General features: G+C 38.5%; 1 protein-coding gene across 1 annotated transcript in view; it reads left to right on the forward strand.

Annotated features, from left to right (window-relative positions):
• aff2 (AF4/FMR2 family member 2) overlaps window positions 1-25,006 on the forward strand; it is a 332,688-nt gene that overhangs the window by 231,311 nt on the left and 76,371 nt on the right. The window contains exon 8 of the mRNA XM_002934547.5: window positions 23,406-23,457. Within this exon, the coding sequence (XP_002934593.2) occupies window positions 23,406-23,457 (52 nt within the window). The remainder of the gene's footprint in view (window positions 1-23,405; window positions 23,458-25,006) is intronic.

Below are 25,006 nucleotides of genomic sequence, written 5' to 3' on the forward strand. Positions count from 1 at the left end.
CTGACTCCAAAGACAATGTATCAAAACTAGCCTGAAGGACAACTGACATTTACTATATTGTTTAAAGCAGTGACCTCCAACCAATGGCTTCTGAGAAACATGTCGCTCACCGCCCCCTTTAATGTTGCTCTCAGTGGCCTCAAAGTAGGAGCACAATTTTAAATTTGTGGCTTGGAGACAAGTTTTGGAAGTTATACTCGAAGCAGAGCCTCCTAAAGGCCAGCAATGGACAGAGGGGCTACCAAATAGCCAATCACAGCCATCCATAAAGAATTTTTTTCTTGCTTGTGTGGCTCCCCAACATTTTTACATCTAAATGTGTGGCTCACGAGTTAAAAAGGTTGGGGATCCCTGGTTTAAAGCATCAGAATCAGAGACAGGCATAAACAAATAATGCTTGGTTGAAAATTTGTAATTAAAGTGGATGTAATCTTTTAGTTAAACCTCCTTTGCACCCAATTGCTTTCTCAAGTAGGTATTCCAAGCTTAATTACAGATACGAAAGGATTCTTCACTGGGAATAATCTATTATAGCACTGTGTCAGTTATCTCATTGTTTTCAAACATATTAAATTTACTGCGCAATAGGATACATGATTTTTTTTTTTAGGCGCATACATGGAGTTGCATTTTTATAAAGGTGAACATTTTTGTGAATCTACACCAGAATTTTGCCATGTGTTTTATTTAACTCCATCATTATGAGGATATTTTTTTTTGTTTGCCAAAAAAAAAAAATTAGTATTAATAGAAAAGAATGTAATTTTTGGGCTGGGAAAATACACCCATTGACTACAATGTGAAAAAACGCATAGAAAAAATGTCCAATGCTGAATTTTGGCATCCTGCCTATCTTCCAGCAAAAGGGGCAGTTTTACTCATTGCTACTGTGCAAGTTTTGCTTGTCAATATAAACTATATTCAAACATCAGAACGGCAGATATACCACAATTTGGTGTTCAAGCAGTGTTTTTTCATATGTTCATACGATCAATAAGAGAGTCATGTTTAACCAGGCAGACAGGATTCTCATGGGAGGATCTGATTTCATCTACACAAAAGGTTTTTTTTTTGGTTTTGAGGATGAATTCCTATACCTCCAACTTTCAAAGTTATTATCATTGTTCTACTCAGGCCAACATTTTTAGAGAAAATACCTATCAGTTGAGCCGCTGGCCATGTTGCATGATCCAGTGAAATTTTTTGGGGGGGGGACTACAGTATATTGCTGTGGACTGAGCATCCTGTTTCCTTTACATTTGGCCTTTATAGGTATTTTCTCTAAAAATGTTGGCCTGAGTAGAACAATGATAATAACTTTGAGAGTTATGGAAAGGCCATCTTCCATAAACTCCATGGAAATGATTTCCTTTTTCTCTGTAATAATAAAACAGTACCTGTACTTGATCCCAACAGATATAATTAATCCTTATTGGAGGCAAAATAATCCTATTGGTTTTATTCAGTATTTAAATGATTTATTAGTAGTTTTAAGTTATGGAGATCCAAATTACTGAAAGATCCCTTATCCGGAAAACCTTAGGTCCTAAGCATTCTGGATAACAGGTCCCATACCTGTATAGGAATTCATCATCAAAAACCAAAAAAAATCCTTTTGTGTAGGTGCAAGACAAAAAGCCTGCTTCACATTTATTATTAGTCACATTTTAGAAATGTATTATTTTTTATGTTTGGGGGAGAGAAAACTGTTCATTTAATTGTTAGTTTTAGCTACTGTATGCTTATATTCAGTAATTGGTTTGAAATATATGCTAATAAATTTTTATTAACACAGAAATTATTCCCATAATTTTTATTGTGCATTAAAAAAGTGTATGCATGTTTTTATAGCATACTAATATACAGAGCGCTGGATACTTGTTACAATTTATTAACAGTTCAGCATGAAACAACCATTTAAACCAATAATTAATATAGCGTTACATTCGAGAACAGGATCCAGGTGTTGAATGTGACAAGGAAGGAGGCCCCTGTCCCTTAGGCTAATGCCACACCATGCGTATGGCGTATATTTTTGGCAAGCCAAAAATAGAGCCTGCTGGCTAACTGGTTAACTACTTTGAAAGACATTAAATTCAGGGGCAGATTTACAGCTTAATACATAAAAACTGTTAATTCAGTTCATTCAAAGTAACCTCTAAGTCTAAACATGTTAAACATGTTTGGACATGTAGGGACCCATAGGGTTAAGCTCCCTATGGTGTTATCCCTTATCTTTATCTAATCTGTATTGTTATAGGGCAGAGCCCTCTGATATCAGGTTACTGTTATTAGGCTGCCCTCTATAGGTTTAGCCAGGTTGACCACTCCCCTTGGCAGACTATATAGTGTCTTGCACAAGGAAGTGGCTTCCTCTTTTGGCTGCATGCTGTGTTCTGGACAGATCCCAACTGAGCCTGGACCAGAACATAGGCCCAGAAGCCATTTGTACCCTAGGGGACCACCTACCCTAGTGATAAGTCGGGGACAGGGCCCCGTGAACGAGGTAAAGCCAGCACAGACAGTTTTATTATAGCACCCTCTAGGAGAGGTGAGAGTAGTCAGATTATCTAGTAAGGGCAGTCATAGCCCCGACCAGGAGTTGTAACAAAGGGTTTAGTCTACCCAGGCTTGGTGTGCCATTTCTGCAGGACCGCGGTTAAGACGTAGTATTCAGGCAGTTTCTCACCCTGATCAATAGTCGGCCGGAGGGATCCATTCCAGATAAAGGGCATCCATTCCTGAATTCAGCTAATCCTCTGTGCAATCTCCAAAGGGGTTATTCTGTGCCTAAAGTGTCACATCTGCTGTACTATCTGTGACATCATATACTGCTGTGTCTGTGAGTATACCCTGCTGCACTATTAAGCTGTGCCTTTGTCCAATAAATTGTACTATAGTTCTTGAGCAAGAACCTTTCTGGCGTCCATTATTCCATCTGCACCACACAAGCTCTACCTAGTTGTAGTTCAACTATACCCTCAGCTCCATCAATACCTCCCATATAGCGGAGGCCCACTCCTGTGCATTAAGGTTGAATGTAACCCATGCTCTATACCTATCCCTAGCCTGGGTTTTGCCAAATCATAGCCAAACAAGTGTTACATTTTGGCGCCCAACGTGCTTTTATATTGATATATTCAATTTATTTAACCCGGAGCCATAGCCTTGAGGGACTGAGCTGCTGTGTGTGTGTCTTTAAAATTTTGCTGACAGGCACTGCTGATCGCTATAGACAAAGGCGCCTGCAGTCCTGATCGTAATCTCTAATCTATAATTGGCCGTGGGTTCGGGCTTGAAAGGTTCCCCCGAGTATTCCCATTGGCCAGCGCCATTGTCAATCACCATTACTAGTTTTGGCGCTCTTTTGCTCTGAAATCCCGCGTGAATCAAGTTGTTGACGAGATTTCACCGGGGAGGGGGCAGGAGCTGACGTCACGGCGGCCATTTTGTGACTCGCACATGACCGAGTGAGACGCATGCCTCAGAGCTCCTGTGCCCACAAACTGTAAAACTGTTAGCGGCTGCTACTATTACAGTTGTCAAATCTAAATAAAACCAGCATCGCCTATCCACACTGCGGCTGCAGAGGGACCAAGCGGCGACTGGCGAGTGGTGTCGGATCCAACCAGAGTCTGCGGCTGCGACCTGGGATAGCTGACCGGAACACCACCACTACTATATCAAACCTACCTCAGCATACCGTACCTTTCCTGCGGCGGCGGAAAGGCTGCGACTGTGCCAAGACCTTCAGGGTGTGTGCACCTGGGACCTGCGGCTGCGGCCTAGTGCAAACCCGAGACCTGAACAGTGAGTACCAACCGCGGCTGCGGACTACTCCTATAGTGACCGCTTACTTGAAACCCGAAGCGGGTAATTAGTACGGGACTTTAACTTACCAATTCCTCAGAGTCAGCGCATACTAGAGTAAAATGGCTGACGCCAGTACTACCCCCCGCCAGCTTACCCCGGAAGCCCCGGAGAGTAATCCTGAGCCACAGCCCCCACACCGCTATGCGTGGTTGGGCACATTTGGGGAGAGGTATGAGGAAGATGGGTCGAAGTGGATAGAGGCTTTCTGTGGCTGCTGCTACACTGAAATTTCCCAGGCCTGGAGAGACCTGGAGCCTAGATGCCCATTCTGCAAGACTAGATGCTGGGCTGAGCCACTAATCTGTCCACAGGGAGTGGCTGGGGAGCAGACAGGCAGCGCAACATCAAGCCAGTCTAGGCCCGCCACCCCCATGCCAGAAAAGGCAGAGCAGGAGCCTATCCAACAGGGCCCTGCGGAATCATCAAGAGACTTACTGTTGTCTCCCTCAAAATCCTCCAGCAGTGAGGACCTGTGCGCAGCTGTTGTAGCCATGACCATCCAACCGGTAGTGGCAGGAAAGACTTCTGATGTGCCGTCTACTGATGATGAGAATGTAGAGCTGCTGTTGAAAATGGCAAGAGGCAGAGGAAGGATTAAATCAGAGAATCAAGGAGAGAAAAGCTCCACTTCATCCACAGGGAGTGGGATGCTGCTGAAATCCGTTGCCCGGCGCAGGTACCCAAAACCTAACTGGGGCCTGATGGACATGGGCCCTCTACCAAAATGCACGCTGCCTGAAGGGGAGCACCGATTTGAACCGGTGGTACCTGTCACTCCACCTACAGACCCCACTTTCTGTTTCCCGCCAGAGTGGCCTAGTACTCCACCGCCACCACACGCGGTGAACAAGGACACTTTTTGCTGGGTGGCACCGGGGAGAGCTGACCCAGAGCGGTACCGTGCTGTATCCAGAGTTCAAAGGCTCATTAACACCCGAGTGTTTGAGAAATGGGGATTCTATATGCCCTATGCCCCTGAGTGGGTATTTGACGAAATTGCCAAACATGTGGATGAGTGGATCTATGGTGAACTTATCCGCAGGGAAAAGATCGGTTTGGGAGGAATCTTTAAGAAAGACCGGGAGAAGCGCCACAGAGATGTCGACTACCTGTACGATATTGCCCAAGAGTGGTGGTTCGGGAGGACCATCCTCAAGCACGGGGTAAAATCCTGTGGTAAGCACCAGGAGGAGCGAAACTTTTCCCTCAGTTCAGACCTCCCCAGTGGAGGCCGTATCGACAAGCCGCACCCTGCATACTACGTCTCTTACGAGGTAACAAAGGCCAAGTATGAGAGAAACATGCACTGAAAACCCCATGCCGGTTCAGGTAATTCCCTATCACCAGATGGGATTTTCCCCCGGGTGGGAGGTGGGTAATGTTAATTCCCTAAAAGTTAAGGGCAAAATACCCACCGTTTTCATTGGGCACACTCCTAAGGACTGCCGGTACTGCTGCATATAGGGTGTGACCCCATCTTCAGTTTATCCACAGTGGTGGATTTGTTATTTTAAGTTTGGAACTCTCCATATTCCTTCAGCAGAGACTGTAAAGTTTGTAAAAAGTTGGGTGAACAAACAAAGACTGCTGCGCCCCATCCCACTACAACTTCTACTTCATTGCCTGATCCACACCACGAAGTGCATGTCGAGACATCCATGAACACTGGGGTTGGGTGGAAGGCCTGGACTTAATAAAGTTGATGGGTGGGGATGTATTACAGTTTAAATTGTGCCCAATAACAATTTCTTTACAGCCAAGCATGAGCCTGGGGACCCCTGAGTGAAGGCAGGATCGTCCTCATGTGTAAGTGTATCTGTCATGCCCCTGTTGCAGGTTACAGGTGGTATATCCAGGATACCTAAGTGTGTGCCTGAGCACCCCTGTTTAGGGGCAGGAAGGTGACTCAAGATTTATAAGTATTGTGCCTGTTATACCTCTGTTGCAGAGCCAGAAGGTATTTCATGGATCTTTATAAGTAAGTGCCTGAGTGATCCATAGTGACACTCATGTATTGTATATGGTTTACAGAAACGTAACTAGTAACGAAACAGTTAAAATTTTCTGTGCCTTAAAATTTTCATTTTTACAGCTATCTATTGTACCGGATATTCCTCAGGAGAGGGTATCAGAAACGGATGTAAGGGTACTGTATTTTTGCACTAAATCAATGCACTACTGTTATTGCTTGAAAGAGGTACTTATTGTTATTTACCATTGCCGGGTCGGAATGGAATTTTCCCCCGGGTGAATGTAGGGACCCATAGGGTTAAGCTCCCTATGGTGTTATCCCTTATCTTTATCTAATCTGTATTGTTATAGGGCAGAGCCCTCTGATATCAGGTTACTGTTATTAGGCTGCCCTCTATAGGTTTAGCCAGGTTGACCACTCCCCTTGGCAGACTATATAGTGTCTTGCACAAGGAAGTGGCTTCCTCTTTTGGCTGCATGCTGTGTTCTGGACAGATCCCAACTGAGCCTGGACCAGAACATAGGCCCAGAAGCCATTTGTACCCTAGGGGACCACCTACCCTAGTGATAAGTCGGGGACAGGGCCCCGTGAACGAGGTAAAGCCAGCACAGACAGTTTTATTATAGCACCCTCTAGGAGAGGTGAGAGTAGTCAGATTATCTAGTAAGGGCAGTCATAGCCCCGACCAGGAGTTGTAACAAAGGGTTTAGTCTACCCAGGCTTGGTGTGCCATTTCTGCAGGACCGCGGTTAAGACGTAGTATTCAGGCAGTTTCTCACCCTGATCAATAGTCGGCCGGAGGGATCCATTCCAGATAAAGGGCATCCATTCCTGAATTCAGCTAATCCTCTGTGCAATCTCCAAAGGGGTTATTCTGTGCCTAAAGTGTCACATCTGCTGTACTATCTGTGACATCATATACTGCTGTGTCTGTGAGTATACCCTGCTGCACTATTAAGCTGTGCCTTTGTCCAATAAATTGTACTATAGTTCTTGAGCAAGAACCTTTCTGGCGTCCATTATTCCATCTGCACCACACAAGCTCTACCTAGTTGTAGTTCAACTATACCCTCAGCTCCATCAATACCTCCCATATAGCGGAGGCCCACTCCTGTGCATTAAGGTTGAATGTAACCCATGCTCTATACCTATCCCTAGCCTGGGTTTTGCCAAATCATAGCCAAACAAGTGTTACAGACACATACACGTTAGGTCCCATCAGCCAATTAATGGACAAAGTTCTGTCTTTTACTCCAACACTACTTCCTGTTATAGTTAGAGCTGCATTATTTCCTTTCAGGTGATCTCTAAGGGAGCACACAGACCAGTACAAAATGGTGGCTCAAGGGAAAAGATGTAAAAGGGCAAGATTTATATATATATATATATATATATATATATATATATATATATATATTTCAGTTTGGGGAGATTCTTTAATAGGTCACTTGATCTAAACTACCTGTTGGTTAACTATTAATTCTGGGGGTTTTGTTTTCCTTTAAAAGCCATGAATTAATTATAACGACTTACTGAGGGCAGGCCCATTTATATAGTGTAAGCTGCCCTTCATTTATCAGGGATGTGCTGAGTCTTATTTTCTTCATGCTTTTGAATACTCTGGTATATTTTAAATATGGAATCTGCCTTTCTTGCTAAGCAGAATATAGGAAAAGAGAGGAAATGTGACCATGTGGGGTTAACCTGAATATCCTTGCCCAACTGCTGAGTTTGTGTAACAGTGAGTGCCCAGAGCTCCAGAAGGAAATATTGCATGACTAACCTCTCCATGGACTTCCAGCACAATAACAAGCTCTCCGTGCTCTGTATTATATGACTAGGTATGTGTTTAAGTGCTTTTTTATTGGATACTGCTGAGACTGTTAATAGAAACAGCATTCCTGTGATTTCAGAGAACGTTCCGGGACATAATGTCATTGAAATCCTGGCAACCTGCCTTAGTGGATTAACAAAACCTTCTTAAATGTGTTTTAGAATTCATGCATATAAAGAACACTCCTCTCCCAACAGGTTACACAAAGTGAATAGCCTCTCTCTCTTAATTCTAAATTTAGGCTGCTCATGATTTATATGTTTACTAACTGGCTTTCTACAATATAAATGATTTTATCAGTTGTGGACAGAGATTTTACTCGACTTTTAAAATTATTTATAGAATGATGGCATCAATTTCACAAGCAGCTGCAAGCTGAAACAATCATTCTAGCATTGTATACTGGTGAATACAAATAATTACATACTGTAGTCTGATGTTCATCAAAACCCTTTCAGATTATAATACTGGCCGAAATAAATAAGTATATAGTGCCTGTGAAATGAATGTAACAATTCTCTAAGAAATTCACGTTCAGTTGGTTTTTCTTTATTATAAACAAGGGGAAGATTATTTTGGACACTAAAACAATAAGGGTGCCTTTCTTTATACAAAATGCAGAATAGGGATTAAATGATAATAGAGCAGAGAAAGGGGGCCTAAAAACAGAGGGTTTGATGGTAATCAAGAAATGAAGCAAATAAAATGCAGTTACTGTATATGTGAAGAGGTAGTTGTAACAGAATGAGAGAAATTGTCCATGACCACACCTTATAATAATGTATTCATAAAACCATCCAATCCAGTGGAGTGGAGCCTTTCTCCCTGCCAATTAAGCAGGCCATACATGTACTGATATCAGTTTGGTTTCAGAATGACCAGATCTTTGCCCAGTTTAGCAATTCACATTTTGCACCCACTATTGCTTTTCTGAATGTAAATCCCTGGGGCCAACCCAAAATAAGGTTAGGTTGTACAACTGAATGCAATATAGTTCTGTTTATACTGTGCCCTATTATTCTATACACACTAAACTGTGGTACATGTAATGTTTTCCCTAAATGCACTGCTGAGTAGTTCTCTGAATGCTGCAATCTTATTGGTCAGTTAAGTAGGTGTCTCTTTGTCCAGAATTGCCATGCAAATAGACTACCCTTGAAAACCCCTAGGTATATGTTTTCTTCTTTGTTACAATGTGCTGCTTAGTAGTTTTCAGATACAGGTATCGGACCCCTTATCTGGAAACCCATTATCCAGAAAGCTCCGAATTACGGAAAGCCCGTCTCCCATAGACTCCATTATAATCAAATAATTCAGAATTGTAAAACTGATTTCCTTTTTCTATGTAGAAATAAAACAGTGCCTTGGAATTGATCCCAACTAAGATATAAATAATCCTTATTGGATGCAAAACAATCCTATTGAGTTTAATTAATGTTTTATTGATTTTTTAGTAGACTTAAGGTGCTGAGATCCAAATTACGGAAAGACCCCTTATCCGGAATACCCTTGGTCCCAAGCATTCTGGATAATGGGTCCTATACCTGTACTATGAAATGGCAGAGGCCTGTATTTTGGGGGTACATATTTTGTCCTTTGCCTCAATGTGCTGCTGATTAGTAAAGCATGTTGCATGTTATAGGTCACATGATAGGCCATTGATTTTTAGGGTATAAAGATTTGTAGTTCACTTCACTTCATCACTTTTGAAAACCCCAATTACATATCTTTTCTTTGCTATAATTGCTTTGCTACAAATGAGTCCTTCCATACTATGAAATGCCGCAATTTCCTTGGTCAGGTGGGCAGGCCTGTGATTTTAGTGTAAACAGCTCTCAAATTGAAGCTCAATTTCTTTGAAAACAACATGTTTTGTGTTTTCTTTCAACGTGCTGCTGAGTAATTGCTGAATACGTTGTAATCTAATTGGTCAGGTAGCTTGGCCGGTTTGTTGCAGACAGGAGATCACAATTTGTTTCAACGATAAACAGTTGTTGAGTTCCTCCTGGTCACTGAATTGTTTGTACCCTGTGTAGTGTTGCATTATGATTAGTCAGCTTGGCAGGGTACCAATGTTTTCTAAACAAAAAGGAGTCATTGACCTCCCAGATGAGAAGGCATTTCCTGCAAAAGTTTAATTGCACTGTGTCAAAATGAAGGATAGGGCTCAACATGAAATAACTGCAAATTGGGACTAGATACACAGGCCCCAGCAACCCCGCTACCTTGTGTGCATGCATTGTGCGCATGGGCGCATGCACACATGAGGAGGATGAGTGGGGGGTTGGCTGGTTGGGGCGAGCCAAGCCAACCAGATTGCCTAGGGCCCCCGGTCGGCTTGGCCTGGCACTGGTTGGGAGCATTTGCAATGTGTGCCCTATTCTTTTGTGAAACTGACACAGGGCACTGAGGGAACCCTAGAGCAACCACTTGCTCAGGTGATGTGGTAGCACCAGGGTTCCCCCATGTCAATATGCGCAGCAGCGAAAAGAAGGCAGGAAGGACTGAACACAACTCTCGCTGCGGAATATGTTGGCGCTTTATAAATAAATGTTAATGTAATGTAATGTATATAAGTGCAAAGAATGCATTTTGAAGCAAGTACCATAAAGGGATTCTGTCATGATTTCTATGGTATACTTTTTATTTCTAAATTACACTTTTTACATAGCAAATAATTCACTCTACCATTTAAACTTTATTCATACAAATTTATTCAGTATACAAATGTATATTTTTTTGGTTGTAGAATAGGGGGCTGATTTACTAACCCACGAATCCGACCCGAATTGGAAAAGTTCCGACTTGAAAACGAACATTTTGCGACTTTTTCGTATGTTTTGCGATTTTTTCGGCGTCTTTACGATTTTTTCGTTACCAATACGATTTTTGCGTAAAAACGCGAGTTTTTCGTAGCCTTTACGAAAGTTGCGTAAAATCTTGCGATTTTTCCGTAGCGTTAAAACTTACGCGAAAAGTTGCGCCTTTTTCGTAGCGTTAAAACTTAAAAGGTGCGAAGTTTCGCGTAAGTTTTAACGCTACGAAAAAAGCGCAACTTTTTGCGCAAGTTTTAACGCTACGAAAAATCGCAAGATTTTACGCAACTTTCGTAATGGCTACGAAAAACTCGCGTTTTTACGCAAAAATCGTATTGGTAACGAAAAATTCGTAAAGACGCCGAAAAAATCGCAAAAAATACGAAAAAATCGCAAAATACCGATCTTTACGAAAAAAACGCAATCGGACTCATTTCGACCCATTCGTGGGTTAGTAAATCAGCCCCTAGGTGTGTAGGCAGCCATATATCAGTGCATTCTGAGCTTTCAGAAGGAGCCAGCGCTACACATTAGAACTGCTTTCAGATAACCTATTGTTTCCTCCTTCTCCCATGTAACTGGAGGACTTGAATTTCTTGCTATAGGAATGCACAAAATCCACTATTTTTGGATGTGGCCGAACCCTTAATCTGTCCAAATAAAAGATCTGGCCATATACCGAACCAAATCCAAATCTTAATTTATATGTAAATTTACATGAACATGTAAATTAGGGTATCTATGGGTTAAAGAGCAAACATTTTTCAACTTCCGCGTTTATGGGACAATAAGTCAAGTAATTTTAAGGATTTGGATTCGGTTTGGCTAGGAGCTGAAAAGGGCGGAATCTTGGCTGAATCCCGAACTTGGTGCATCCGTGCTATTGAGTGCTATTCTTATATCTATCAATCTTAGGAGTACAGGTGTCAGGGAGCTACTATCTTGCTACCTTCCCATTGTTCTGCTGATTGGCTGCAGGGGGGAAAGGTGGGGGGGGTGATATCACTCTAACTTGCAGCACAGCAGTAAAGTGTGACTGAAGTTTATCAGAACACAGGTCACATGGCTGTGGCACCCTGGAAAATTCAGAACAAGGCTAGCCCCATGTGAAATTTTAAAGTTAAATATAAAATAAAATCTGTTTGTGCTTTAAAAAAGCAGATTTTAATGCAGGATTCTGCTGGAGAAGCTCTATTAACTGATGTGTTTAAAAAAACACATGTTTTCCTTTAAACAGAAGTGTTTTTACACACAACTGGCTGTGGGAACAGCGTGGGGACCGCAACTGCACTTTAGAATATAAATGAGCCCTCGTGTTTGTAACAATATTATTGTAAAGGTGATATATGGGTATAACTAAGTAAATAATTCTATACATGCGTTTGCTTTAACAGAGAATTATTTTGATAGAAGAGGATAGAATGGTCTGTATTCTCATTCAGCCTCATCTAAATCAGCCATCTGGCTAGAGAGGCATTTTGTGCCAACTGTTATATACGCAGTGCAGTGTTAACACAAAAATAGTCACTGTGCCAGGATGGTCAGCGTGTTCTCTCATCTCCCATCTTAGTGCTTTGGGTTCATTTGGAAATATGATTTTATGACCCTCTGCACGAGCCCCGGTGTGCCGCACCCTCACTTACAAAATGCCATGCTTTGACAAAGGTTTAGTTAGTACAGAAAAATATTGTTTTTCATTTTTTTTGTAGCCATTTCATCAGGGAAGCTTTTGGCATACGTTTTATTTTGACTTTTAGAAAAACACAGGACTTTCAGTGGAAAAAATGTAATTGAAAACACAACTATGGTTTAGTTTCAAAGGAAAGAGGACTGATTATTTAATGAAAAAAGTTACTTTAAGAAATGATCATATTTGTAACTTTTTTCTCAAACTGTTCAGTAACTTTTACTTAACCATATCATTAGAATTAAAATATTTTACTTTAGCCTGACAACAATATGTAATATTTAAAAAAGCAGTGCATTTGCTATTATTATTATTTTTTATTCTTTATTACAGGAATCATTCCGGTGCTCATGGGACCTTTTCTATTTCATTTTTAGTAACCTGCCTTTATTTATGGCCATCTTTATGGTCAGATGCTGTATATTCAGGGTCACAGCCAATGTTCCACAAGATTATTATTTTTTATTATTATTAATATTATTCTTTATATAGAGCCAACTTATTCTGCAGAGCTTTTACAGAGATATACTGTACATCATTCACATCAGTGGAGCTTACAATCTAAGGTCGCTGTCACTTTGATACACAGTAGGGCCAGTTTTATCAGAAGCCAATTAACCTGCCTATATATTTGACATTTACTATATTGCTGCTTTTAGTTGTGGCTGATTTAAAGTTACAGTATACACCCCTTTTCAACATGAGGTTAACATATAGGCCTTGTGTTGAACATACTTTTTGCCTATTGCTTTAATGAAAGGACCAGTAACACTAAACATTTTTATGTAAAATATACCACTCTATCCCCCACCAATAACACATTTATCCTGGATAAAGTTCATTATTTTTATTGTTTTATTTATAAATACCTACATAAAATCCCTCTTCCTGTTGTTTGTGCATTTTCAAAGCTCTTGCATGTATGCTCCAATCTCCTTGTAGCTTAGCTTTCTACAGGAAACAGGAAGTTAGTAGCTCCAGCTATTTATCTAAATGTGAGAATACATGTAGGGGCACATTTACTAAGCAATTATGAGATAAAGTTGGATTTTTTCTTACTTCTAGATAATTTCGAGATTTTAGTGGGTTTTCACCAGAATTCATTTTTTTCATTATCATTCCCAGAAACATTCAAGCTTTTCGAAAATAACTCCCATAATTTGTTATTTATTAATTTTTAGCTTTTTTTCTAAAATAAAAATTTAACAGGTTTGATATGGAGTCCTATCGATGCTTAGAATAGTAGAGGGATAGAATAGTCAGTGACAGCCTGTTCATGACACATTTTCAAGGATAAATGAATCCCCTCATTGTTTTTAGTTTCACCCAGTTCAAGGGGAACTTATTCCCCTCACTGTTTTTAGTTTCACCCACTTTAAAGTGAAACTTAGACACATTATTGTTTTCCAATAGTGCCAATGCTTCTAAAATGGCTGCTGGAGCAATTCCTGTTTGGGAAAAATAAATAGGATTCATAAAAACGAATGTCAGTTTAAACTCAAATTTTTCAAATCTTAACAATGCTTTAAACTCAAAATTTGTGATTTTTGAATGTAAACTCTAAGTTTTTGGTCAATGGTTCAAGCATTATCATAACATTTTATAAATAAAGCAATGGTCAAGTTTAATTCCATTTATACCATGTCAAGTTAATATGACTTTCAAGGCAAGAAAAAACAAATTTTAGTAAATGTGCCCCTTAGAATTTATATCGCCTAAAGTAATATTAAAAATATTTTGGGTAGGTCCCTCTTCACCGCTTGTATTGGTTATTGGTTGCTTTGTATGTAATTCTGTTTGTTCAGTGTGTAAACCCATTTATTGAACAGTGCTGTGAAATATGTTTCCGCTATCTAAATACATGTTAAAAGGCAAAGAACAACAGAGAAAACAAATATAAAATAACTTCTCAGCCCACATTTTCAAGATATTTTTATACAGAATTGGAGGGAGGAGGCACCAATAAGAATTAATTATATCTTAGTTACGGTAGGTAAATGTCAAACATACAGCCAGGTTAATTGGCTCCTGATAAAATTAGCCCTACTGTGTATCAATGTAAGCACCACTGATGTGAATGATGTATAATCATTAGCTCTGTAGAATACGTTTGTTCTATATAAATAAAGAATAATAATATTAATAATAATAATCTTGTGTGACACTGACTGTGATTTAATATACATCTGGCTTCAAAAGGGTTTTTGGTTATTCTCTGGATCAACCAGCAGGCAGGTTTTCCATAGACATAAAAGGTTGAACTTAATGTTTGTGTGTCTTTTTTTCAACCTTTGTTACTACTATGTTACGCTTATACACCTCAACTAATGATTTACTGATTGTAGGAAGTGAGAGACTATAAATCTGTGAGTGACAGATGCAAGGCAGCCATGTAGGTTTCTTTCCTCAAGTATTCAGAACCCCGCAGCCACATAAAGCTCCTGCAGTAGTCATTTTATCACCCCGTGTGCTGTTTATAGAAAAATATTAGGGTTGTGAATAAGGTTGTTGATGTAGCTGTAATTGTTAGTGCCTCTGGTTGAAATGTTTTGTGATAATTGTTATCTTGTGGCTTAATTCATTATGCAATTTAAAAATGATTTTGAAAGAGGCTAAATTGTGCTTGTATGCAGTCTTTATTTTAATAACAAATAATACATTGCCAAAATAATTTAATTGCAAATGATAGAAATGCTTTTTATCTTTTATTCCCAGGGTGTTTAGATGTGTGATCGAGACTTTTGTGTACAAAATACATTTTATATTTTAATTCTATTTTTTTTATGTGACATAGAAATCCAAGTAACAGGCCACATTTTTGTTGCACATTCACAAATGAATTAACATTTAATTAATAAAAGAGTAGCTATTGTGAGTGTCTCAAGAAGGAAAAGTTAATAGGCTAAAGGAAAGTCTGCTACTAACGATTGCTGCTATCTCTTCTTAATAAAAACGCCAGCTGAGAATAGATCCAAGACAACATGGTGATGGGTGGTCGATGGTAACTAACAAATGTTTATACAAAATGTAGAAGGAATAACCATCCATCTCTTCATAAGTTAAACTAAAGTGTACAAATTGTTCTTTTTTGCAGTCGTATTGATAACATTGTAGAGAGAATTCATATTCCTGCAGAATGTCTGCAAAGTTATTTGCACCAAAAGACAGCCACAAATAATAATTGCTGCTTATGTTGTGACCAATGGGCCTGCACAATGTACAACAATCTCTAAAAGCTTTAGGCTGATGCCAGATGTGGCGTAGGGCTGATATTTTCGGCAAGCAGAAAAACGCTTGGCGAAAATACAGCCCTACGCCTGCTACTCGTGCCTGCACCCGAATGAATGAGATACGCTCGGGTGCAGGCACATGTAGCCGATATACGCATGAAAACAAGAGAGAATTCATATATATGTGTGTAACTTGATCCTGTCTCCTGTTCTGAGCTACACATGCCCACCAGCCAATCAGAAGCGGATCTGGCAGAGGGGGGGGGAGGGAATGAAACACATGTGCAGTATGAAGCAAGGAGGGAAAGGAAGGGAGAATACCTTTTTAGAGATGGCTGCCTGTTCTAGAAAATGTGAAGTAAGTGTGACTGAGTAAATATTTGATTAGGTGAGACAAAAGTGTGGCGTTTTTACTAAACAATAGGAGGACTATTGGGCAGTATGCTTTCTAAATTTTGACTTGCATTCTCCTTTAAGATTTTTCTAAATAACTTATATAACAGCCATATGGACAGGGTTATCAAAATGCAGTGAAAATATATTTTACAGTATAATTAATTATTCAGGAGCACATACATACATATGTTGTAGTAATAGGTGAATATATGTGCAAACTTCATAATTCATTCATAATTTATCTTCTAGACATTGAAATATTTCTCTGATATAATTAAGATCAAGTCATATTTTTAAGTACAGGTATGGGATCCCTTATTGGAGGAAAAACAGTCCTATTGGGTTTATTCAATAATTTAATTATTTTTAGCAGATTTTAGTTATGGAGATCCAAATTATGGAAAGATCCCTTTTCCGGAAAACCCCAGGTCCCGAACATTCTGGATAAGAGGTCCCATACCTGTACAGAAAATTCTATGGAGGTGAAAAGATAAATGTAAAAATTTCAGACAAAAGAAGTCCTAGCCCCTGTTTAAAATTGCCATTATTATGTGACATACTATTGATTTTACTGAGAAAATTATTGACTAATGCACTTTATGCACTTAACTTCGTTAGTTTATTTAAAGGAATTGTTCACCTTCAATATCCAAATGTTGTTACCCACCAGCAATGATCTCAGTGTGTTAGAAAATCCATTTTCCATAAAAAAAGTAAAAAGGCCACTGTAAAAGTTCTTTTTATACCTGTTAAATCAGTCCTTTAGTTGTCTCTCTGATCAGTTTTCTGAAGGGATGGGAGTGGCCTATTTTGAACCTGACACACTAAGAACTTCCTGTATGCTTACATCATCATGTCCAGGCTTTGCCCTTACTTGTTTCCAATTGAACCAATTCATTGGTTGCTTGTGCTCTCGCATCCCCTCAGAAACCTGATCAGAGAAACAGAAAAGAAGGGCTGATTTAACAGGTATAAAAAGTAGCTTTTACAGTTGGCAATGAAGGTGAACATTGAAGGTGAATAACCCCTTTATGGGAAGTAAGGATAATGTAATGAACCAAGCAAGCTCAGTATGACTTGTAGCTTCCCAACTGTATCACAAATAGCGTATGAACTTCAACAGTTAGAGTCCCAGCTATAACAATAGTTTAACTCCCACCATCCCTACTTTATTGAGACTCCTATAAGAACTCTGGGATTTGCATTTTTGTAACATATATCAAGTGTGCAAGCTGGCTAATTCCTGGGGTAATGGTATGCTTGGCAGTGTCTGTGGCAGACCAATAGCCCACAATGCCAGAAAAAGTGGATTTCTACTCTTGTTGGAAGGTTGCAGCCTATGTATGACACAGGTCAAATTCACTTGTGTGCCTTCCGTAAATGATAATTCACATTTTACATTCTTTTTTTTTCTTAGCTATACTGAATTGGACATAACATATTATGCTATTTGTATAACTAATCACCAGCTGATCCCTATATCCCCCCAGGCCATTGATGATTCCTACCTTAGCTTCATCTTTTTTATATTGTGCTGAGTGGACTGTTGTTTTTAGCTGGAGTGATTCAGTATCATATTCAGTATCACAGAGTCAAAGCAACCACCCAGAGTGGTAAAGAATAACCAAACCAAGCAAATTGCTTTGCATTTCAAAAATTCTCATTGCATTGTTCTTACTTTTACTATCTCTTCTCAAAAGCTTTCTATAACCCTTTAGGATGCCCACATCTACTATGTCATTCACATGATCACATGACCTAAAGTACTTAGAACCTTGAACCCTGGGTCAGGCACAATTACCCTGGTGGCTGTAATGATGCTGGAATTCTGGGAAACAGATCTCTGCATTGTGTTTAAAAAATGTGGGGACTGTGTAAAAAAATTGCACTTTGCACAAATTGGGTGACCACTTATACATCTCCTATTATCAGTTATAATTATATCAGAAGTCTCTGAAGGTTACATTGATCATAAGAAAATATGCAAATCTTTCCAACCTTTGGTAAAAGGACAAAAAGAAGTAGGCTAGTATCACCTTGTATCAAAAAATGAAGGTTTATAAAAAAAACTTTCCATTTGTTAAAGTTTAAAGTAGGGAACTAAACACACACACACACATATGGAGATAATACACTGAGTTTTGAATAACTTTAAGCACCTACCAGAAATTTCTCATCTCTTGTTTAATCAGCTGGAAACACTCCTGGACTTCACTGAAAAGGTTAATAAGCCCAACTGTGTGTATATTTGTTTTGTATTCATATAAAGGCCAGTGTCCTTTGTTATAAAGCAGTTTACATTCAGAAGACTCATTTGTATAGTTATTGTCAGTCATGTGTCTGATATGCTTGGTTATATGTAAACAATTGAGACCTTTACAAATTCATTTTTTCATGTGGGCGGGAAAATGTTTAATATTTTTCCTGATCATTTTGAGTTAGAAAAACGTATCCATCTCCTTCCTTTACATATATTTACTATTCTATGGAAACAAAAACATAACAGAAAAACACTAAGAAATGTGCCCTAACCAATCTAGGACCTTGAGCAAACTTAGTCCAAGCCCCCAGACGCACTTAAATGTGTTATGGCCATGCTTTTTACTTTGCACACTAAGTTCAGCCTTAAATATGTTGTATTTCCTACCACAACATACTTGAAAGTAAATTTGCCCTCTATTTATTAACTACCTATGTATTTGTAGGTTACAGTAATAATAATGTAGAGTAATTTGGAATTGACTTTTATTCACTTCTGTAGCTCTGTTCTGCATGTGCAATGACATTGCAGGTTCTGCAAAAATATTTAGTTAGGACATGTCTAGCAGGTCCAGTGTCACGTTGCTATAGTAACGTGTTACTCCTGGGTAATTTCAAGACAATTTTTGACATCCGATGTACTCTCACATACAATTACAATGAGTTGCGAGCACATAAAACTCAAACATAGCTTTTTCCCCACATAAAAAGCTAATTTTTGCCTGAAAGATAATTTGGACAGAGTATTTCTAAATCCTGATTTTTCATGGGTTATTTAATAGGTACAGTATATAAAAGAAATACAGACAGAGTTGGTCTTTGCTAGATTGCCCAGTTGAATGAGTAATTAACACAAATGTTAATTTTATATAGAACACCATAGCACAAATACTTTTTTTCTTTCCCTTTCAGTATATGTTCATTCTCCTTTATCTGAAATAGAGGAACTTGTTGCACTAGTAATGACATTCAGCCCACAGAGGAAAAGAGCATAACAAACATGGGTGAAAAATGAATAATTATAAAAATCCTTAGAAGTGTACTCGTAAACATAGATCTTTGTTTTGTCTAATCTGTTTGGAATGTTAATGCATAGCCATCTGCATTTAATTTTTTTAAGCACTTTTGAAGTTCTCTTGGAGGGATTAAATTGCACATTTTCTATCAGTCTGATTCCCAGGATGAAATATTATGTGACTGCTATATATTTACGTTTTCCTTTCCGTATCACACAAATATGTTACCATTACTACATTGTATAATGTAAAAAAATATATATTAGATATAAAAATGACAATAAATCACGAGGTAAAAAATAAGAAAAGAAGTAAAAGGTAGCTGTAAACTGAAAGTAAAAGACAGAAAGTTAGGGAGAATACTCATGATTGAATTAAGAAGCAAAAGCAGAAATATCTTAAATTAGTTTCTATTGTTGTTATAGGCCAGGATTACAAGATACAGGTTTGAAAAAAAATGGGGCAGAATCATTATTAAAGTATGTCTCTAATGGTAAAGTCCTAACTTAATTGATTTTCCAAAATATTGAGGTAAACAATGATGCCCTGGTCCCAGGGTACCCAACATTTTATACCCACGAGCCACATTCAAATTGAAAATATTTTGGAGAGCAACACAAGCATGAAAAAAAGTTCATGGAAGTGTGAATGAGAGCTATAATTGGCTATTTGGTAGCCCCTATGTGGACAGGCAGAAGGCCCTGTTTGGCAATTACACTGGGTTTTTATGCAACCAAAACTTGCCTTCAAGCCAGAAATTCAAAAATAAGCACCTACTTTGAGGCCCCTGGGAGCAACATCCAAAGGGAACAACATGTTGCTCACAAGCCACTGATTGGGGATCACTACTCTAGGGTATAAAATACCCATGACCATTTGGTCCACCAGCTCATAATAAGGTTAGCTTTTTTGAGTGTGACCTGTATAGTAGCTAGAAATAGCACACCAAGTTTCACCGAAGCGATAATATGATGTAAGGTGCTCTCTATAGGGGAACACCAGTATGCCTAAATAATAGAGATAAGTAAAATGTACTGTACAACAGGGCACTCCAAATATTGGATCAACAAAATGTAATATGTAATAAACCCAATGTGTTTTAACCTTACACTAAAGTGCCTTTGTCAGGGGCACATGTAGCACTGTCACTGTGACACAATAACAATGCCGGCCCATCTATGGACACCATTAAATTTAGCAGCACTCACTTGTTTCTTTTCTGGTATATTTCAGCCAAAGAAAAACCCCAGTGAAATACTGGCACTTACAGGTTGAATGGGAAGGTCAAGTATGGTTTTCTAGTTTCCATAAGAATTATATGCATGCCAGTGTGGTCTGTTTTATTTGCATTAACTGGCCTCATTTCTTTTGCCTTCGGACTGAACAGCATTTTAAAAGTGCTTTCCCAGCTAAGAGATTAACACACACATATGACTTTGGTAAGCTCTTGTAGTGTTGCCATTCAGATCACTTTCAAGAGAAACTACTGTCTTTAAAATAAAAAAATATATCATTGAGTTTTATAATATTATGCTTTGTGAACTTGGATAACTGTAAGCATGAGGTTAAAAGGCAAGGTAATCTATTAAAACACCATTAGCAACTTTTTTCATTATTTTGTTTCTTTATTTAATTTTTGCTTTGTGCTTCAAAAATATTATTGTTCATTGGTTTATGAATTCAACCAATATGTCACACAGACTGGGAAATTAAAATCTGCAGGAAATTAAGTAGGAGTGGAATTACCTTCTGTTCTTAAGATCTCGGTTAGAAAACCTGTCAGGAGCAGCCACAGGTGGGTGGCTGGCAGGTAGGAGCTTATATGCCATGTAATATGGATATAGGGGGTACTGCACTTGTTGATAGGCAGGAAACAAGTTATGATGCTGAAACATGATTTATTAAGTAAAGCAATGAGAATGAGCGATAAGAAATATCGATGTCCTTACAACGGGCCAGTGGTCAGAGGCAGGCATAAGACAATACAAATCCGTAAAGCAGGCAGAGGGTCTGGACTGGCAGCAAACAAGGAGGGTCCGGAATAACAGGCAGTGGTCAGGGGCAGGCTGAAGACAGGGAAAGTCCAATCAGTCAATATATCTTATCAGAATAAAATGTTTCTTCTACCAGGTGAAACCTTTCAGTAGGCGAACCTATTGAAAAAATTGCAAATGCATTGAAGTCAACTTCTTTATGGCCAACAATTTTTACACTTGCTGCATTTTTTTCTCACTCCAAATGTGAGTTTCTGATTTTATTTTGTCTCTACAACATTTTTTCTTGGCAACTTTTTTGTCTCGGTGACTTTTTTGTCTTGTCGACTTTGTTTTGCTGCAGTTTCACAAAAAAATTAGCTTAGTTACCATCAAGTACATGGTGGTGTTTTATCATTAAAGGAGAAGGAAAGACTAATAAAGTGTTAATCTCAAACTGCAGGCATACCTTCAGTTCTCTCAATAGTGCCCTTAAGTCTCCCCATATTTCTCCCGTTCAGATGATCAGAAGCCTCATAGGAAAAAAACACTGAGCTCTATAAAGGAAATTCCCATAATGCCTCACTCCTGCACCAAAACCAAGACCCCTGTACATGCGCAGTTAGTAAGACTATGAGGAAGCTTCCTGCTGATTGGCTCAGATCCACATTCCTAAAGGGGGGGAGTGAGTTCTTAGCATTCTTATGGGAGGGGGGAGCAGGAGAGGGGAGAAAGCTGTGAAGACTCTGGCACAGGAATTACAGAGACAAGGAAGGAGATAAGAAATTCTGTTTTGTTTGATATAGGACTCAGTGCAGCGTTTCTGTGAGTGCTTATGGCTGTATTTACATAGACCTTTCTGATAAAGCTTATTTAGTTTTTACCTTTCCTTCACATTTAAAGTGGACCTTTCACCCAGACATAAAAAACTGTATAATAAAAGCCCTTTTCAAATTAAACAAGAAACCCAAAATAATTTTTTTATTACCACATCCATACCCATTATATAAGCATTTAAAAATCCCAGATGTCAATCATATATTGCCTTAGGCATAGAGGTGGGGCAGAGAGTTACTTTCACTTTCAATTCAGAACTTCTTTAATGTTGCTGCTCTCCTCACATTCCCCCTCCCTCCTCACCATGTAAGTGTGTAACCAGTGCATGGATATGGGCATTAGGTCCCCCCATACTGGCACAGAAACAAGATTTTGGCAGGATGCAATGCCTGCTTTGATAACAGTGTCCTCAAAATGGTGCCGGCCTGCTTGTTGCAATTGTGAATTCCAAGGCTGAATAAAATAAGATTAAAATAATTTATACAGTGTAAGTAAAGTTTATTTTGCTTGACAAACACAATAGAAAACAATTTGGAATTAACTCTTAAGGTGACAGGTCCCCTTTAAAGAGAAATCTTAAAAAAAATGCTAATTAATTGCTTAAAATGGACTCTATGGCCTTTCTGTAATTCGTAACTCTCTGGATAATGGGTTTCTGGGTGCCTGTACTTACACACTCTGTTCACATAGTGTTCAGTTATGCATCTGTTGTGGGTGATATTCGAGTTTATTTCAGCTCATGGCAATGTATGTGATAATGAGGGTAACTACCTTTGGGAATGGAGACATATTATGAACACAGGAAAAATAGGTCATGCTCTCTCTTCCTCTTTGTGTAAAAACCCACATAAATGGCCAAGGAATACATTTATAGCTGTGCTGTGGAATGTACTGTATGGTATATTTACTGCTTAACAAAATGCAGTATTGTGTATGCTGATAGGAAACACTCTAAATGATAAAACTCAAACAGATTTGTCTAGCTTGTGGCCAGTGGGCCAAAGGATTTTTGTGGGCTAAGCTGATTAGTAATTAATACATCTTGCTTTTATGACTGTATGTATTAATATCTGTTTCATAATATGGCAAATTTTTGACCAGCTCTGTTCTTATAGATCATATAGATTATATCATGCATCTAAATCTCCAGCGTATTTATTCGTGCATATATACAACTTTCATAACATCTTTGCTATTCAGCAACATTTCTAAATCATTTGCCCCACCTAAAGATACAGTAAAAATGTATGAGATGTTTATCCATTTAATGACTAATTATGCAAATCTATAATAAATGTGAATTGTGCAGTTAATGTCTTTGTAAGAAAAACATTTGCAAAAGTTTTTCAGTCATTTAATACATAAGTTGTAATGGCATGCAAATGATTAGCGAATAATTTTGTGAAAATGTTTTCATTTGCATCTTGCTGATAAATGTACTACATAAACAGATAAGGCACAGGTCTGGACTGGAATATTAATGACTTTCTTTCCTGTATTTTGCTCATTTAGTATGCTTGAAGATGACTTAAAGCTCAGCAGCGACGAAGAAGACAGCGAACAGGTACTATTCTTATATTTTATAATGCATTTATTTATGGGCTTATATATGGTTATGATATGTAACAAACATTTTGAATAAAGCTACAAGTATTTCCACAATAAGAAGTTGGGCCACACTGCACACTGGGCTCACAGGTCAATTATTTAATTTATCCTCTAGTAACACAAGAGTTATTGGGACAAATCACAGTAACCAAAATATTTTGAATGCATTGGTCTCATATTGTAATGAAGCGCTTATTACATCGCTTTATAGTGGTCAATGTTCTGTGTGTTTCGTGTATGCCTGCTAAATTGAATGGCATTATAGACAATATTAGGGAGCACTCACCGGGTAGTTCTGCCTTAGTATCCCGTGCCTTCACATCCAGAAACGCCCCCGATCCAGGCGTGGTAACTTGCAAAAGATTAGTTTGGTAGGATGGAGCAATCCAGGAATACTATGGTCAATAAAAGTGGCGTTTGAGCCATGAAATGCGTCAAGCTGGGGGGTCTGAGCTTTTCTATATGGTTTTAATCCAATTTTTCAATAAAGGATATTTTTATTGATCAAAGTATTCCTGGCGTGCTCCATCCTTCCAAACTAATCTTTTGTAAATTGAATGGCAGCCGGTTTAGTCGTCATGTGTGGCCTTGCAATGCATATATATATATACACATATATATATATATATACAAGAAACAAACAGAGCACACCCATATATAAAGGCTCAAACGCCCAGGGTGCTGGCAAAAATAATAATAGTACACAGACAGTGAGCTGCATATATATATATATATGCAAATATATAAATACATAACATTTAACTTCCATGTGCCAAAGGTTTGAAAGGATGACTGCCCAGATGTGCTGCCCTGACCCAATATATCTGAGCTACTTAAGATTGGTAGCACCTTCTTATATATGAATCATTATTGAGGTTTTGAACAATTATTTACATATGCAAATATATTAATATATAAGTACATAACATTTAACTTCCATGTGCCAAAGGTTTGAAAGGATGACTGCCCAGATATGCTGCCCTGACCCAATATACATTGAAAGTGTGCTGCTATATTGTACTGATAGATTTTTTTGTTCCAATGAAATATTATTTTGATATCTGAGCTACTTAAGAGTGGTAGCACCTTCTTCTATGTGAATCATTATTGAGGTTTTGACCAACTATTTATTGACTTAAAAGGAAAGATAGATAGTTTGTAGATAGATGATAAATAGATAGGTAGATATAAATAGATATCCTGCCTTTGTTTAGTCTTAAGCACCAGTAATGGTCTAAGTTTGAGTAAAAATAAGTATAACAGGGCTTTCAACAAAGACTTTTGCTAGACATGTTCCAGAATCATTCACTGAGAATTTTACGTGTAATCCCTATGAGAATAAACATCGACTTTAGCATTCTCTGAAAACTTTTATTATTGTGCTTATGAGATATTATTATTACTATTCCAAAATCCCCTCTGTACACCACTGTCTATAATCTTAATGAGAGTGGGTTGCATTTGTGGCCTTTTTTTTAACTGTTGTGTTTTATCAACAGTCTAAT

The sequence above is a fragment of the Xenopus tropicalis genome, chromosome 8 (assembly GCF_000004195.4).
Source record: "Xenopus tropicalis strain Nigerian chromosome 8, UCB_Xtro_10.0, whole genome shotgun sequence".
NCBI lineage: Eukaryota > Metazoa > Chordata > Amphibia > Anura > Pipidae > Xenopus > Xenopus tropicalis.